The 18,090-nt window shown below is 52.4% G+C and overlaps 1 protein-coding gene across 1 annotated transcript in view; it reads left to right on the top strand.

The window, feature by feature from the left end:
- Positions 1 to 13,513, top strand: part of LOC130207643 (arginyl-tRNA--protein transferase 1) — a 36,570-nt gene extending 23,057 nt beyond the window's left edge. Inside the window, exons 11-14 of the mRNA XM_056436336.1 lie at positions 1,363 to 1,544; positions 4,307 to 4,406; positions 11,301 to 11,421; positions 13,083 to 13,513. Coding sequence (XP_056292311.1) covers positions 1,363 to 1,544; positions 4,307 to 4,406; positions 11,301 to 11,421; positions 13,083 to 13,261 — 582 coding nt within the window. The 3' untranslated portion in view covers positions 13,262 to 13,513. The remainder of the gene's footprint in view (positions 1 to 1,362; positions 1,545 to 4,306; positions 4,407 to 11,300; positions 11,422 to 13,082) is intronic.
- Positions 13,514 to 18,090: the final 4,577 nt, after the last annotated feature.

The raw sequence follows: 18,090 nt of genomic DNA, 5'->3' as shown, positions 1-18,090 counted from the left end.
TGAGCGGTCGTCTTGACGCCGGGTCACGGGGCGAGGCCCGGGTCAGGGGCGAGGCCCGGGTCACGGGGCGAGGCCCGGGTCACGGGGCGAGGCCCGGGTCACGGGGCGAGGCCCGGGTCACGGGGCGAGGCCTTCACTCTTCTTATTGCAGCCATTAGCTCTCAATGATTGAGCTCAGGCATTTAGAGAGGAGAGAGAAGGAGCTGCCTCTCCTCCCGGGCCGAGTGCCGCTCTGACAAAGCCTCCAGTGTTTCTGGGGGAACCGATGCCAAGAAATCACAGGCGGCTTTCAGACGGACAGCCCCCCCGACCGCCGGCAGAGTCCAGATGTGGTGCCTTCACCCTGCAGGACCCAACTCACTGTTTTCTTAATTCTTCCCTCCATTTTGCCAAAAGCCACAACATTTGTATCTCATATATGGCCTCACACACACACACACACACACACACGCACAGAAACACAAAGATAAATAGTCTGGTCCAGACTGTGTCAGACAGGTAATCAGACCCGAGTGTTCAAGAGGCCTGAGCTCCAGGGAGGTGTGTGTGTGTTAGCGAGCTAGCTCAGTGTTGTGATAACTAGCAGCGTCTGCACTATTTAACTGAGTCCAGATGAATGTTGGTGAAGGATCCTGTTACTAGTGCATTGAACACACACACACACACACACACACATAGTTGTAACCCTAACCCCGAGCCTCTCGTCTTAAGCCTCCGTGATAAAAGCAGTGAAGTGACTTGATTTGAAAAGCCAGCATGTGGACCCGATGAGCCGCCGTATTAACGGGGCAAACGCAGGCACACGGGCGGACGCCTTCACCCACAGGACCCCTCCACCCACAGGACGCCTCCGCACACATTCTTTCATGCCACATGGAGAGACGTAGAGGAGAACGCTTGGCACCACTCCACCACCGCCCGGCGGAATGGATTTGGCTCATGTAGGGTCTTTTATTAAAAAGTCTTCTCCTGGAGAGTTTACGTGGCCAGCTCCGCCTCCCCCCAATTTCTCCCCCAACTCTCCCCCAACTCCACCCAACTCCACCCAGCTCTCGCTACACATTTGGGAGCCATTAGCGGGCTGAATGTGAGGCTACTGTACACCTCCACACACTGTGAGGCCTGGCGGGGAGGTGTGTGTGTGTGTGTGTGTGTGTGTGTGTGTGTGTGTGTGTGAGCTTAAATCACATATTCACACTCTATATATATTTTATTAAAAAACTACGAGACACACAAGACGACAGTTTGACCCGCCTTCTCTCAAGTGTGGCTCCGCCTCCCTGAGTCCATGGCGTGTGACTAAGTCATGTCAGAGTTCATAGCTGAGTTCATAGCGCGTGTAACCGTGGCCCCTCCCCTCAGGCGGAGCGGCCCCCTGACGGACCCCAGGACGGCTACGGCTCGTTCCACCAGCAGTACCTTCTGGACGGGCGCCTGGTGGCGGTGGGCGTGGTGGACGTGCTGCCCACCTGCGTGTCCTCCGTCTACTTCTACTACCACCCGGACTTCGCCTCGCTGTCCCTGGGCTCCTACTCTGCTCTCAGGTGGGTTGCCAGGCCTGAGACCGTCATCCCCCTTTCCGTAGCCCCTCTCCACGATCAGCCGTGGCGGAAGGTGGAGATGCTCGGTGGCCGCGCTCGAGCTTCGTGGCGTCACAGGTGTGTTGAGGATGCTGCAGGTGGCGCTCAATGCACATGATGACATCAGCCTTAACCAATAGAGGAGTGATTCCATGTTGCCTCTTCTGCTGTCGCTGTTATCCTCCCTTTTCATCCCTCACTATGTAACCTCCTCTCGACCTGCCCCCCCCCCTCCTTTGATCTTCTAGTCTCCTCCCAGATGTTGGTCCTCCTTTAGAACTCTATACTATAAGTGCCATAATACAGAAGGTTGGGAAAAGTACGGCTCTCTTCCCACTTGATTGGCCGGGGCAGAGCGGCGCTTGTGGTTCAGCTGACGACGGCTCTGCCAAGATGAAACCAGAGAACACACACATACACACACACACACACACACACACACACACACACACTGCAGGCCACATATCTGGAGTTTCGTGAGAATGGCTTTAAAATAATTCCGCGCAGATGTCGGGGAACTGCAGGATCTCGTCTTCAAAAGTATATATATTTATATATGTATGTACATATATATGTATGTATATTTACGTATATGTATATAAATATATATTTATATATATATATACTGTACATGCATATATATGTTTGTATGTGTGTATATATTTATTTGTGTATATATATTTGTTTGTTTGTATGTGTGTATATATTATATATGTATATATTTGTTTGTATATATGAAAACAGTCCAAGAGTTTGGATTATGGTTCAAGATCAGATGCATTTTTACAGCACTGTGAACTCGTCTGTACATCAGTGTGTGTGAGGAGGAGGAGGAGGAGGAGGAGGAGGAGGAGGAGGAGGAGGAGGAGGAGGAGGAGGAGGAGGAGGAGGAGGAGGAGGAGGAGGAGGAGGAGGAGGAGGAGGAGGAGGAGGAGGAGGAGGAGGAGGAGGAGGAGACCGTGGCAACAGGCTGCAGAAAACTGTTTGGATGTTACACCAACATCAAAACTCTTCATTGCAATTTCATGAATGATTTATTTGTAAGTAATATTTGTGTGTGTGGATAATTGGCTTGTGCTGCAGTGTCAGATGGCTGAAGAGGGGATAATGGTGGACTCAAGCTGCTGCCATGGAGGTGTGAAGGGGGGGGGCTTTTTTTGTGAATGGGCCCCTCGTCTCTCTTGACCCCCCCCCCCCCCCAATTCAGCCCTGTCGAGCGCTTTTGTGGGCCGGGGCTGGGAACCCAGGAACCTGGCAGTAAGCGGTGACCTCCTAGCACCTCCTCTCCTCCTTTCTCTCTCTTGACCCTCCTCTTTTATATTCTCCTCCTGCTCCCTCTCTCCCGGCTCGGCCCGCTTTGTGCGTCTCTTTCACTCGAAGGCCTCTTTCTCTCTGTGTGGAGGAAGAAAGGAGCGCTCCCCCTTCTCCCTTCAGAGGAAGGAAGAGTGAGACAAAAAGAGAAGCTCACTTCTGGAATACTGAAGGAAGCCACAGAAGGAAAGGGAACATGGGCTTTTAGGAAGAGGATGCAATTAAGGAAGAAACTATTGGGGGAAATAAAGCCGGCAGACATTTACTGGATTGGAAGAACCAGATAAATCTTCTAGTTCTAAATCTTTATTTTACCTCCACCGCCTTCTTTTCTGCTGAGGGCTAAAGGCAATGAAGAGAAGGTGTGTTTGTGGAGTGAAAGAAAAGCTGCTTCCTTCCTTCAGCCTCGGCCTGTCCTCATGTCCTCATGGCTCTGCTGTGATGCATGACACCTGCAGATGATGTACTTTATAACTTTAGTGCACACTCACACACACACTTCCTGTTAGAGTGCAGTAAGAACCGGAGTGTTTACTCTGGTGTTGTTTTAGCACACAGTCTCAGTAAAGGTGTGTGTGTTCTCTGAGTAAAGGTGTGTGTGTGTTCTCTGAGTAAAGGTGTGTGTGTGTTCTCTGAGTAAAGGTGTGTGTGTGTTCTCTGAGTAAAGGTGTGTGTGTTCTCTGAGTAAAGGTGTGTGTGTTCTCTGAGTAAAGGTGTGTGTGTTCTCTGAGTAAAGGTGTGTGTGTTCTCTGAGTAAAGGTGTGTGTGTGTTCTCTGAGTAAAGGTGTGTGTTCTCTGAGTAAAGGTGTGTGTGTTCTCTGAGTAAAGGTGTGTATGTGTTCTCTGAGTAAAGGTGTGTGTGTTCTCTGAGTAAAGGTGTGTGTGTGTTCTCTGAGTAAAGGTGTGTGTGTGTTCTCTGAGTAAAGGTGTGTGTTCTCTGAGTAAAGGTGTGTGTGTTCTCTGAGTAAAGGTGTGTGTGTTCTCTGAGTAAGGTGTGTGTGTGTGTTCTGAGTAAAGGTGTGTGTGTTCTGAGTAAAGGTGTGTGTGTTCTGAGTAAAGGTGTGTGTGTTCTCTGAGTAAAGGTGTGTGTGTGTTCTCTGAGTAAAGGTGTGTGTGTTCTCTGAGTAAGGTGTGTGTGTTCTGAGTAAAGGTGTGTGTGTTCTCTGAGTAAGGTGTGTGTGTGTGTTCTGAGTAAAGGTGTGTGTGTTCTGAGTAAAGGTGTGTGTGTTCTCTGAGTAAGGTGTGTGTGTGTTCTCTGAGTAAAGGTGTGTGTTCTGAGTAAAGGTGTGTGTGTTCTGAGTAAAGGTGTGTGTGTTCTCTGAGTAAAGGTGTGTGTGTGTTCTCCCAGTAAGTGTGTGTGTGTGTGTGTGTTCTCCCAGTAAGTGTGTGTGTGTGTGTGTGTGTTTCCTGCACAGGGAGATCTCCTTCACCAGGCGGCTGCAGCTGCAGTCCCCCAGGCTGTGCTACTACTACCTGGGCTTCTACATCCACTCCTGTCCCAAGATGCGCTACAAGGTATGACCTTCACCTTAGGGTCAGGGGGTTAGGGTCAGAGGGTTAGGGTCAGGGGGTTAGGGTCAGGGGGTTAGGGTTAGGGTCAGGGGGTTAGGGTCAGAGGGTTAGGGTTAGGGTCAGAGGGTTAGGGTCAGGGGGTTAGGGTCAGGGGGTTAGGGTCAGAGGGTCAGAGCAGCATCTCCATGTGCTGAACAAGATGTGATACTGAGATTGAAAGTGGTTGGAGCTCCATTCCCACATCACTGTCGCCATGTTCCTCATGGCAGACGAGGTTTCACGATATCGTGTTAGAGCAAAACTACAAGGAGACAAACGTCTTGTTATTATATTTGAACCCTTGATGAAGAAGTTCCTCGTCTTCCAAATGACTCCAAGAGGAATCAGTCATTCTACGGTGAAGGTGAGTTCTAAGGTAGAGGTCACCCTGGTGACGCCACTGTGGCTCAGGAGCAGGAGTGGGGAGCAAATATATGTATGTATATATATACATACATATATATGTATATATATATGTATGTATATATATGTATGTGTATATATATATATACATATAGCTCGTGCTCTCTTTCACAGTCTTAAAGTTCTCTATCTTCACAAGCTGCTGGCCCCGCCCCCGTCCACCGCTCTGGCCAACGGTTTCCATTCATCCCGTCTTTCTCTCATCTCCTAATTCATCCCTTCATCCGTCGCTCCATTCAGAGGCGGTTGTTGTTCACGGGAGACGTCCTGGTGGACCGTGGCAACGGGCCACGCCCGCAGCTTGTTTGGAGCTTTGCATTGTGGGTATGCGGTGTGTGTCCGTGTGGAGAATGGGGATGACGTGTCGGTCTGACAACACGGTAACCATGGCGCCCAGCCCCCCTCTGCTGCTTCTCACTCCCCCGACCCCATATCTGTTGTTGTGTGTCTGGTTCTCTGTCCTCCCCTCTTCCTCCTGTGTTCCCCTCCTCCTCCTGTGTTCCCCTCCTCTTCCTCCTGTGTTCCCCTCCTCCTCCTGTCCTCTTCCTCCTGTGTTCCCCTCCTCTTCCTCCTGTGTTCCCCTCCTCTTCCTCCTGTGTTCCCCTCCTCCTCCTGTCCTGTCCTCCTCCTCCTGTCCTCCCCTCTTCCTCCTGTGTTCCCCTCCTCCTCCTGTCCTGTCCTCTTCCTCCTGTGTTCCCCTCCTCTTCCTCCTGTGTTCCCCTCCTCCTCCTGTCCTGTCCTCCTCCTCCTGTCCTCTTCCTCCTGTCCTGTCCTCCTCCTCCTCCTGTCCTCTTCCTCCTGTCCTGTCCTCTTCCTCCTGTGTTCCCCTCCTCCTCCTGTCCTCCCCTCTTCCTCCTGTCCTCCCCTCTTCCTCCTGTCCTCCCCTCTTCCTCCTGTCCTCCTGTCCTCCCCTTGTGGAGGAACGCAGCACAAGGTGAGGATGTTGCCCAGTTCCCTCTGGGCTCCCACAGAAACATCAGCACCACACACCCCGTCGTCTTGTTAGCTTAGCGCTAGTTCATTAATGCACAGACCTACTGGGGGGGTGGGGGGGCGGGGGCTCAGTCCTGCTGCCTGAAGACCAAAACAACAGCACTCAAACCCTCCTGGACACCACCTGGACCCTGAATCACCACCCGGACCCTGAATCACAACCCGGACCCTGAAACACCACCTGGACCCTGAATCACCACCCGGACCCTGAAACAGGCCTCAGCAGCCGAGTCCGGGAAGAAGCTGGTTGTCTCCAGCGTGTTCCTGCTGGAGCGTTTCTGGATCTCGTGGTGAGGTCGCTCTGCTTCTTCCTCCTCCATCCTCTTCCTCAGAGGTCTGTTGGGCCTCGGCTCGGACTCCTTTCTGGAGTCTTCTTGAAAAGAGTCTGTTCTGCCAAGTCACATCTCTGCATGCCATGGGGACCAGCTCCACGTGAGACGGTCCCAGAGGTCTGAGCGCTGCCAGAGGCCGGACGTGGCCCCGGAGAGCAGCCTCCAAGGGCCCCAGGAGACCTGGGGTCCGGCCAGGAGCAGGCGCTGCCCGGCCGGCGGCGGGCCCTTTGTTCTCAGCGCGAGGGCGGAGCGTCCCCCAGAGCCGAGCTGGGCTCGGGTCAGACGTGACATCCGGCCCCTGGCTCCTGGCCCTCTGAGGTGGAGCTGTGCAGAGCAGAAGGTGGAGCAGTTGGAGGCTAAATGAGACCAGAGGTCTCGGCCCTTCTGGCTCACGCTGAAGGTCATCTGAGTGACCTCAGGCTCACGTGGCGCAGCAGACGGGTCACTTGTCTGGATGGAACCAACAGTGACCCCTGACCCTGTCTAAGGACTGGATACGGTGGGTTAGGGTTTGACCTCACCTGACCCTATCTAGGCTTCGGCTCTGATGATAACAGACGAGGCGGTCACCGACCTGCAGCACCTGCTTTTAACAGATCAAGTATGTTTCAAGTGTGACGCGCACACTCAGACACACACACACACTCAGACACACACACAGACACACACAGACACACACACTCAGACACACACACACACACTCAGACACACACACTCAGACACACACACGCACTCAGACACACACACACTCAGACACACACACACACACACTCAGACACACACACTCACACACACACACACTCAGACACACTCGCGCACACACACACACACTCGGAGACAATTGCACGGACGCACACTCACACTCACACACACACACACTGGCACAGAGTACCCAGTGTGTGTGTGTGAGTGTGTGAAGTCTCACTCTGGTTGTTGTTGCCCACAGGGAGAGAAAGAAGTCTCGTTCTGAGCTCAGGAAACAATTTCCACCGAGGGGAAGAAGGAAGGAGTGAGAAAAATAAGTGAAAGGGGGAGGAAGAGGAGAGGGAGAAAAAGAGAAGAGGAGTGACTGTGTGCCAAACGAGAGGAGGAGGCCAGATGGAAAGGACTCCTAAGATCCCTCCTCCTCCTCATCAACACAGTGCTGGAGCAGAGCACACGGTCCGGGGCCCGGTGGACCGGAACCAGGTGTGGGCCCCTGTGTGGAGCGTCTGCTGCTGCCTTGCTCATGGCCACAGGCCCTCATGAATACTGATGCTTACAAAAGGACTCTTTTCTTCTCTCGCTGATTTAATTTCAGATCAATCAAATCCTAAAGAGGTTTGCCAAAGAAAAGGAAAAACACCCTGCAGCGTTTCTACGAATGTAATGAATCTCCTCCAGCAGGCCCCGCCTCCTCTCCAGGTACGCAGCTGCAGGTAGCGACACGCTGCCGGCTCTCAGGACCCGGCATGCCCGCTCTGTCCTCTCGGGGGCCTCGTGCTGTGTGACCTCCACGCTGCATGTGGGCCGACGGAGGGACCTGGAGGGACCTGGAGGGACCTGGAGGGACCTGGAGGGACCTGGAGGGACCTAGAGGGACCTAGAGGGACCTGGAGGGACAGATCCTGACCCTCTGGATGGGTCCTGACCCTCTGGATGGATCCTGACCCTCTGGATGGAGAGCGGCTCCTTCTCCTCTCGTGTGTTCTGCTCTGAGGGCTCCGGGCTGACTGCGATGTTTCCTTCAGTCGGTTTATTTACCGTCACGATACCTTCCAACAATCCTCAAGTTCGGAAACATGTGCCCATCAGAATGCGCTCCGACCCAACTGGCCCGGTTCCCCCTGTGAAGCAGAGCTCCCGGCAGGAGACCACCGGCGCAGCAGGAACATGGCCGCTCCATCGTCCCTCTGCTTCTCTTCCAGAGCGTCCTGCCACCAATGTGTTCTGAACAAATCACTAGCAGGCGGCCGCCGCTCGGCCCCCTGGGAGGAGCGCTGACAGGGTGATGGTCTGACGGGGCGGAGGTCGTGAGGTCAGACCGTTCACTCTGACTGCGTGGAGGGACACACTCTGGAAGGTGTGAAGGTTACCAGGGCGGAGGGGGTCCGGGGCCGCGCTGCCAGCCGAGGTGTCGGCCCTCCATTAACTTCCCACTATTTATTTTCAGACCCGCTGCAGCTGCGCCGCTTTGTCTGAGACGCCTCGTTTCTCTTGGCGAGGGAGCGCGGGCCGATGGTTTGATAAGCACTCCTCCCCGAGGGAGCCGGCTCCCACCAATGCAGTCGGACGTGTGTGGGGGGGGGGGGCTCGCAGTGAGTGAGTCTTTCAGACCGCCAGTCGGTGAGCGGCGGCCTGTCGGGCGTAACGACCAGAGAGACGGGAGGGAAACGTCCCCCAGGCTGCGGGCCCATGCCCATAAAAGCGCTGCCATTGGTTCTCAGGGCTCCGTGGAAATGTGATCCTGTAAAAATATTTTCTCCTCATTAACCTGTCATCCGTGGAGCCGTGACGCAGAGCCGGCCGAGGGGCCCCAGGGTGCTTTATTTGAAGGTTGTCCTGTGGCAATGTGTTGGGTGAAAAGGCCTCCGTGTTTAAACAGCAGCAGTTAGCGTAAATCTCCCCAAACTGAGACGCACACACACACACACACACACACACTGTGTGTACACTCTGTCACGGTCTGTGGTGAAAGTGGGGCCCTGGTCTATTCCCAGACGCGGGTTGTTTGGACATGTCTTTCACTGTCCAGCCTGCGTGGTGTTGTTTGTGTAGCTGCGTGTGTGTGTGTGTTTACGAGTGTCCGTCAGCAGCTCGAGGCCCCTGGTCGGGGCCCATCGGGGTCTCCTTGCCACAGAGGGCTGTGTTGTGTGTTTGTGTTACTCAGACCGGATGAATGTGACCCGGGTCAGGCTGCTGTCCCGGGTCAGAGGTGAGCTCTGCTCCGGGCCCCATTGGGCCTCTCTGTAGACCCACTGGGCCCGCCCTGAGGACAGAACGGGACATTGTGACCCGTCTGTCCGTCTGGGTCCAACGTCCTGGTGTCCACTGAGAGCACGACACATGTTTACTCCTGAGATCTGAGATCCTCATCACCGAGTTCAGCCTCCGATAGGACGAGCCAACAGAGCCAACAGAACCAACAGAACCAACAGAACCAGGTCCACCGTCGCTGAGTGGGTGGGGAGGGAAATCAGCAGCAGATGTGTGTGTAATGCAGATGGAGGCCCCCTGTGTTCTGGTGTGGAAGAGGATCTCGTTGAACCGGGCTCTACTGGGCTCTACTGGGCTCTGCTGGGCTCTACTGGGCTCTACTGGGCTCTGCTGGGCTCTACTGGGCCCTCATTCATGTGTCTGATTAATGACTTCATATAAACCACAGGTACGGCCCTGGGGGAGTCCCTCCCTCCTTTGAGGTGTGTGAGAAAACCAGACAGTGTGTGTGTTAAGAAGAGGAACAAGGTGACAGCTAATAAAGTTCTCAGGGCCTCTGCTCGCTGAAGGTGTGTGAAGTGGGTGTGGCCTGAATGAGTCACAGAACCTGGGAACATTCCTGTTCACTTCCTGTTAACTACCTGTTCACTTCCTGTTCACTACCTGTTACCTTCCTGTTCACTTCCTGTTCACTACCTGTTCACTACCTGTTCACTTCCTGTTCACTTCCTGTTCACTACCTGTTCACTACCTGTTCACTTCCGGTTCACTTCCTGTTCACTACCTGTTCACTTCCTGTTCACTACCTGTTCACTTCCTGTTCACTTCCTGTTCTCTACCTGTTCACTTCCTGTGACGGTGAGGTAGTCAGTTAGAACCTTCATCACCACAGCAACGCAGCAGATTCTTGAACCTGTGTATTTATTGACCGTGGCAGCGCTTTACTTTCCCGTTTCCTCGCCGTCTGTCTCCGGAGCTCTAACCCATCGGTCTCTTTCCAAGCCCCCCCTCTTCATCACGGTCCTCTTCATCCTCTCTCAGACTCATCTGCACCTCCTTCTTCTCTTGCTCCTCCCCTTCCAGTCTTCCTTTAGTTTCCCAGCAGCCAAATCCATCCCGTGCAGTTCATGAAGGTTTCCTTCTCTCTCTTGTTTTCTTTCATCCCCCCTCCCCTTCGTCTTTTCCGTCTCTAAACGGTCATTTCAGGGCTCGTCCGTCATCGAGCACGGAAAGGAGGAGCAGGAGGAGGGTTTGAGCATTTAGAAATAAACTTCACTGGAGAAACCCTCAAACTGCCTGAGTTCCTCCTCGTGGCCCTGACCCTGAGGTCACCCTGAGGTCACCACGCCGTCCTCCACCAGAGAGACGCCGTCACTCAGCATGAACGCAGCCTGAGGAGCCCGACGTCAGGGGAACCTGGAGAAGTCATGATGGGAAAACTTAAATCAGAAAAGTTTGGGGAAAAGTCATGAAATGTGTTTTAATCACATGTTCACTTACGCCGAGTTTTAAATAATATGTTTTTGAAAGAGATGCTCAAAATGAAAGCCGCCGTACGCTCTCGATATGCAACATTTTCAAAATTATAACAAATTATTATAAATTGAGACCGAGATTTCAGTTTGGTTTAAAGTCCTGGAAATCCATCGTTACCTTTGCATTGAAAATGCGGAAGGTTATGTTTTGATCGCCGTGTATTCATTTATTTGTATGCGTGTTACGCGCATAACTCAAAAAGTATTAAACCGAATCGCATGAAATTTGGTGGGATGATTGGTTATTATCCGGGGACCATTTGATTAGATTTTGGGATTGATCGGGTCAAAGGTCAAGGTCATGAAAAGGTCAACATCTTCTTTTTACCACAGCGCGGTCAATTTTTATCCAATTGGCATGCAACTAATGCCAACATGTTCATAATTCAATGCCCAATCTTGTGATATGCGACGATATTGTGATACCGAGTGCCCGTTCTAGTTCAACATGTGTGAGAACCCTGGACTGTAGTTGTTGTTATTTATGACTCAATTAGTTATAAAATAGTGAACAATGATCCAGAAGGAAAGGTTTGTCCATCAAGCTGCTTGTTAAACTCACGATATCAAACAATGAGGGAAGGCCTGACCTCTCAGAACCGTGAGCAGAGTGTTCTGGAGTGTTCTGGTCTGACATAACCGCTCCTCCTCGTCCCCAGGGCCAGTACCGGCCTTCGGACCTGCTGTGCCCCGAGACCTTCGCCTGGGTCCAGATCGAGCGCTGCCTGCTGCAGCTGGAGAGCGCCCGCTACGCTCGCTTCAACCCGGATCCCGATGCAGGTACGACCCCGCGACCCCGTCTGAAACGAGCCGTGGACCCCGACCCCGTCTCACCGCTTCACTGAAGCCGGGCGCTCATCGGCCCTGGGTGATATTATATATATATACATACATACAAGAGCTGCAGCCTTAATGAAGTGTGTAGAGACGGATAACCCAAAGTTTACACTGTGGCTCACAGTGATTACATGACACACACACACACACACACACACACACACACACACACGTGTGATCTCTCCCACACTCATAATCTGGTGTTTGCTTGAGGGAAGAAGAGGACAAGCAGCGCTCGCTGAGCAGGGGGAACGCCCTGGACCTCCAGCACACACCAATACACACTAATATACACCAATACACACTAATATACACCAATACGCACCAATACACACCAATACAAACCAATACACACCAATACTCACTAATACACAAACTCCAAAATATGTTACCGGTTCAAATGGAATATTGGCCCCACACACACACACTACAGGCCTCCAGCCTGAAGGCCCAAACCGAAGCCTCTTCTCTCTTCGACACCCCCTCTTTTCAAAGGTCAGCCCTGTTTTGGCTGCAGTGGGACAGGAAGTGGTCATCACCACCTGACGGTGCTCTGAGCGGTGGAGAGGGAAGAGGGAGCGAGGTGCGGCGTGTCACTGAACGTCCGGTGGGCGTCTGGAGCGACTCAAACGAGATGGGGGGGGGGGGGGGGGGTGTTGATGTGAGCAGCGGATGTTTGGAGTCAGGAGGAGGAGAGAGGGTCTGTTGAGGGTCTGTTGGGGGTCTGTTGGTCTGTTGAGGGTCTGTTCGTCTGTTGGGGGTCTGTTAAGGGTCTGTTGGTCTGTTGGGGGTCTGAGGGTCTGTTGGGAGTCTGTTGAGGGTCTGTTGGTCTGTTGAGGGTCTGTTGGGAGTCTGTTGGTCTGTTGAGGGTCTGTTCGTCTGTTGGTCTGTTGAGGGTCTGTTGGGAGTCTGTTGGTCTGTTGAGGGTCTGTTCGTCTGTTGAGGGTCTGTTGGGAGTCTGTTGGTCTGTTGGGGGTCTGTTGGGAGTCTGTTGAGGGTCTGTTGGTCTGTTGAGGGTCTGTTGGGAGTCTGTTGGTCTGTTGAGGGTCTGTTGGGAGTCTGTTGGTCTGTTGAGGGTCTGTTCGTCTGTTGAGGGTCTGTTGGGAGTCTGTTGGTCTGTTGAGGGTCTGTTCGTCTGTTGGTCTGTTGAGGGTCTGTTGGTCTGTTGAGGGTCTGTTCGTCTGTTGAGGGTCTGTTGAGGGTCTGTTGGTCTGTTGGTCTGTTGGTCTGTTGGGGGTCTGTTGGGGATCTGTTGGTCTGTTGGGGATCTGTTGGTCTGTTGGTCTGTTGGGGTCTGTTGGTCTGTTGGGGGTCTGTTGGTCTGTTGGGGGTCTGTTGAGGGTCTGTTGGTCTGTTGGGGGTCTGTTGGTCTGTTGGGGGTCTGTTGGTCTGTTGGTCTGTTGAGGTGAACAGCCGCTCTGCTTTACTCTGTCCTGCGTCTCCTCAAGAGGACCGCGGTCTCTCCTCGTCTCATCGTCATGGTGACTGATGAACCGAGAGTCTCTGAGTCGTTTAGGAAGCTATGAACTGCTAATTGGTTTAATTTAAGAGATGGAAACGTTTCATTTTTTTCATGGTTTCATCCGGCGTCTCCTTGTGTGCAGGTGACCCCCGGCGGCTGCAGGACGTGGGCAGAGCCCTGGTGCTCCACCGGGGCGCCGTGATGCCGTACGCCGCCTACTCACGCAAACGCAAAAGCTCCAGCGACGAGGCGGAGGTGCGGCAGTACGCCGACCTCGTGGGCCAGGGCGGCGCCGAGAGGATCCTGCTCTACCGCGCCTAGAGCGCGTTCAGGATCAACGCAGTAGCCAATCACAGGGCACCATTCACCCATCGGCCTCATCGTCATCCAGCTGTTCCCCGTCTGCAGCCTTCTGATTGGCCCTCGCCATCAAGTCCTCGTATCACTGTGTGAGCTGACGGTGATGTCACACGTCTCTCCTGACTCGTTGTAGCTCCTCCCTTAATCACTTCATCATCAGCGTTGTTCCTGTTCTCATCGCTGCTTAGCAACTCACTTCCTGTTAATGTTATATTTAAAGCCAAATAAATGGGTTGTCTCTTCCTGGCTTTCCTCTGCATGCTCATCATTCAAGTCTGGCACTGGGTTAGGTTATATTTAAATCTGGCACTGGGTTATTGACCCTGTCTGGCACTGGGTTAGGTTAGGGTTAGTCTGGCACTGGTTGGGTTAGTCTGGCAGGGGTTAGTTAGTTAGTCTGGCACTGGGTTAGGTTAGGGTTAGTCTGGCACTGGGTTAGGTTAGGGTTAGTCTGGCACTGGGTTAGGTTAGGTTAGGGTTAGTCTGGCACTGGGTTGGGTTAGGGTTAGTCTGGCACTGGGTTAGGTTAGGGTTAGTCTGGCACTGGGTTAGGTTAGGGTTAGTCTGGCACTGGGTTAGTCTGGCACCGTTAGTTAGTTAGTCTGGCACTGGGTTGGGTTAGTCAGGTTAGTCTGGCACTGGGTTAGGGTTAGTCTGGCACTGGGTTAGGTTAGGGTTAGGCTGGCACTGGGTTAGGTTGTCTGGCACTGGGTTGTGGTTTGCAGTTATTTCATTGGCACCATGGTGGACTCACTAAGTACAGGATGTGCATCCTTTAGGTGAACCATTGTGAGACCTGAAGGTGAACCATTGGAGTTGTTGTTGTTGTTGTTGCATCAACGACTGAAGACTCAGAACAACAAAACAAGTCGTTGTTTTCTGTGCAATCTTAAAATGTGGTTTGCAGTATTTCCCATTGGGGGACCGTGGTGGACTAACTAAGTACTAAGAGTGAACCATTGTGCATCCTTTAGGTGAACCATTGTGAGTCCTTTAGGTGAACCATTGTGAGTCCTTTAGGTGAACCATTGTGAGTCCTTTAAGTGAGCCATTGTGAGTCCTTTAGGTGAGCCATTGTGAGTCCTTTAGGTGAGCCATTGTGAGTCCTTTAAGTGAGCCATTGAGTCCTTTAGGTGAACCATTGTGAGTCCTTTAAGTGAACCATTGTGCATCCTTTAGGTGAACCATTGTGAGTCCTTTAAGTGAACCATTGTGAGTCCTTTAGGTGAGCCATTGTGAGTCCTTTAGGTGAGCCATTGTGAGTCCTTTAAGTGAGCCATTGAGTCCTTTAGGTGAACCATTGTGAGTCCTTTAAGTGAACCATTGTGCATCCTTTAGGTGAACCATTGTGAGTCCTTTAAGTGAACCATTGTGAGTCCTTCAGGTGAGCCATTGTGAGTCCTTTAGGTGAACCATTGTGAGTCCTTTAGGTGAGCCATTGTGAGTCCTTTAGGTGAACCATTGTGAGTCCTTTAAGTGAACCATTGTGAGTCCTTTAGGTGAGCCATTGTGAGTCCTTTAAGTGAACCATTGTGAGTCCTTTAAGTGAACCATTGTGAGTCCTTTAGGTGAACCATTGTGAGTCCTTTAAGTGAACCATTGTGAGTCCTTTAAGTGAACCAGGAGAGCCATGCAGACACAGATCATGTCTTCCTCTAACAGCTCTGTGGTGTTCATGCCTCCAGGTCCTTGCCACATGAATGTGTCTCTTGTGTTCCCCCCTTCATTGTTCCCTCCCTCTCTCTCTCTCTCCCTTCCTCTCCCTCTTTCCCTCTCTCTCTTTCACTCGGAGGCAGTCGTTCATATTCCCTCTGGCATTAGAATACTAATGAGGGAGCATCAATATGAGCGCTGTCTCCATGGAGATCTAAATCTTCTTTTGATTGCTCTCCCTCTTTCCCTCCCTCTCTCTCTCTCTCCCCTTCCTCTCTCCCTAACTCTTTCCCCCTCTCCTTCCCTCCCTCTCTCTCCCCCTTCCTCCCTCTTTCCCCCTCTCCTTCCCTCTCCTCCCTCCCTCTCCTCCTGTACTTCCCTAATAATCAAAGTGTAGCTTGAGTACTTTAACTAGTACCACCGGTTGATGTGACTCAGCCTGGGGGCGTGGCCTATGAAATATACAAATAACTAGAAGATCGTTTTTGAAAACTACATGTTTGACCCCGAAAGTGTTGGTATGGAAAGTACCCGGGGCCTCTGAGCAGGACCCTGAACCCCCTGCTGCTCCTTAAAGGATGGGTTCATCTAGAATATGACGATACAAATACATGTGTGAAAGCCTCCAGGAACCGCTCCGTCAGTCTGACCTCTGGGTCTGACCCCTGGGTCTGACCCCTGGGTCTGGGTGGCTCGATGCGTCGGCTTGGACCTCGTGCAGAGGGTCTGGTCTGGTTCTGCCTCTGGTTTCTGCACGGCGCCCGTCAAATCCAGCCGCGGTCTGGAGGGGATGGAGGAGCCCCCCCCCCCCCCGGCGGGTCCAAAGTTCCCTTCAGCGGCGACTCGCCCGGGTCGGCGTGCGAGGGAAGCGGTTGGCGGAGTGAGTTTCTGTTCCTCCCAAAACATCCAAACCACAGCGCTGAGTCAGCAGAATGCAGCGGGGGGGAACTGAGCCTCAAATGAAAGGCAGACGCCGTACGTATGATTTTTATGTCGAAAAATGAAAAAAACAGAAAGGAGAAAATGAAAAATGGAGAGAAATAAACATCGTGGTGGGGCCTCTTGTTTCATTTGGCGCTCCGAGCCTCAGTCATTACCCAGGAATCCAGAGGAAAGGAAAGCTCCGCTCGGCAGCCTCCTTTCCTCTCCTCTCCTCTCCTCTCCTCTTCGGCCTCTGGCCTCCTCTCTGGCCTCCTCTCTTCCTCTCCTCTCCTCTTCGGCCTCTGGCCTCCTCTCTTCCTCTCCTCTGGCCTCCTCTCCTCTTCGGCCTCTGGCCTCCTCTCTTCCTCTCCTCTGGCCTCCTCTCCTCTTCGGCCTCTGGCCTCGTCTTCTCTCTTCCTCTCCTCTTCGGCCTCCTCTCTTCCTCTCCTGTCCTCCTCTCTTCGGCCTCTGGCCTCGTCTTCTCTCTTCCTCTCCTCTTCGGCCTCTGGCCTCGTCTCCTCTCTTCGGCCTCCTCTCTTCCTCTCCTCTTCGGCCTCAGGCCTCGTCTTCTCTCTCTCTCTCTCTCTGGGGGGCTCCCGCTCTCTTGTGTCTGTTGCCCTTCAGAAGAAGTTGGTGTGAGCTCGGACTGAGAAAGATTATCAAGTGCGGCTCTTTAAAGAAGCACAAGATGACTCTGGGTTAAAGTCCGGAGGCCGATTCTGTCAAATCAAGAATAAAAGAACAAAAAACCTGCAGAAAGGAAGTATTGAGCTCTCTTGTCGTGATCCTCGTCACGGCCGTCGTTCCGCTGGGAACGAGAGGCTGCGGCCGCCGGCTCCTCCGACTCGGGAAACAGAGCGGGGAGGAAGACGGTCTGCGCCACACATGGAGGAAACCCCAAACCTCAGAACCCCAAACCCCAGAACCCCAAACCTCAGCTCTGGAATCAAAGCTTGTGTTCAGGAAAGCTGCCGGAGCGACTCCACCACACGGGATGGAGCGGCTCCGAGAGGGGGGGGTCTGGAGGAGGGGGGCAGCGTGACGGCGTCCACACGGTCAACCTGGAGAAGTCATGGAGTTTTAAAATGGTCATTTCCAGGCCTGGAAAAGTCATGGAAAAAACTTAAATCATAAAAGTTTTGGAGATTTGTTATCACATGTTCGTTTATGTCGAGTTTAAAATAATTAATATGTTTTAGAAAGACATTAAAATATAAGCCGGCCTACGCTCTCATACTATCGGCGCAATAATTATTTTTTCTGGTTGCAAGTGAACGCACCGTCAGTAGCTCAGCAAGCGGTCGGGATGATGTCATGTGTTTCATTTAAGGTGTCGTGTATGCTTTGTTATCTCATTGTTTGAATACTGCATTTTCAAAAATGCTCATGTATACACCGAGATTTCAGTTTGGTCTTGGACATGTGGTTTAAAGTTGTGTAAACCATCGGTCACCAGGTGTGAGGACCCTGCACGACGACGTCGACGAACAGAAGTCAGACGCATCAGGTCAGATTCTGAGTTTCTCTTTTCCAATCCCAAAATGTATAACGCTGAAAGTATTTGGTGTCGTTGGATGAAGATGGAGCGAGACGCCGAGACAAAGACACACCGTCATGGTGAGCTGCCTCCACCCGGACCCACCCGGACCACGGCGTCTTTAAACCACCATCACAAGCACCGGGAAGACATGTGTCCTTTAAGATAAGAGACCCAGTTCATGACGAGCTGGAGCCACTGGGCCCAGTCCCCCCCCCCCCTCAAACTTGTGTTGGTCGTGGCCGTGAGTGTCAGGCCTGGATTAAATGATTTTTAAATGTGTGTGTGTGTGTGTGGGGGGGGGGGCTTGTCAGTCAGAGAGGCTGACAGACAGGGGGCTGTGTGAATGGGGGTCAGAGGTCACCGAGGCTCTTTTATGGCTTCATCAAACCGCTGACAGGAAACGCTCCGGCAGATGAATGGAGAGATGATGTCACTGGAGGAAGAGAGAAGAGGCCGGGGGGCTAAGAGGCATGGGGAGGGGGCCGAAGACATGAATATATGTTTTCGGCCTGATTTATATATTTATATATATGTATATATATTTTTATATATACATATATATAAATATATATTTATATATATATATATAAATATTTTTTTTCCATTATCCATACCGCTTATCCTCATGAGGGTCTCGGGGCGCTGGAGCCGATCTCAGCTGACAGGGCGAAGGCAG

The sequence above is a fragment of the Pseudoliparis swirei genome, chromosome 17 (assembly GCF_029220125.1).
Source record: "Pseudoliparis swirei isolate HS2019 ecotype Mariana Trench chromosome 17, NWPU_hadal_v1, whole genome shotgun sequence".
NCBI classification, from domain to species: domain Eukaryota; kingdom Metazoa; phylum Chordata; class Actinopteri; order Perciformes; family Liparidae; genus Pseudoliparis; species Pseudoliparis swirei.
The sequence above is the reverse complement of the archived record's forward strand: the minus strand, read 5'-3'. Positions and strand labels throughout refer to the sequence as shown.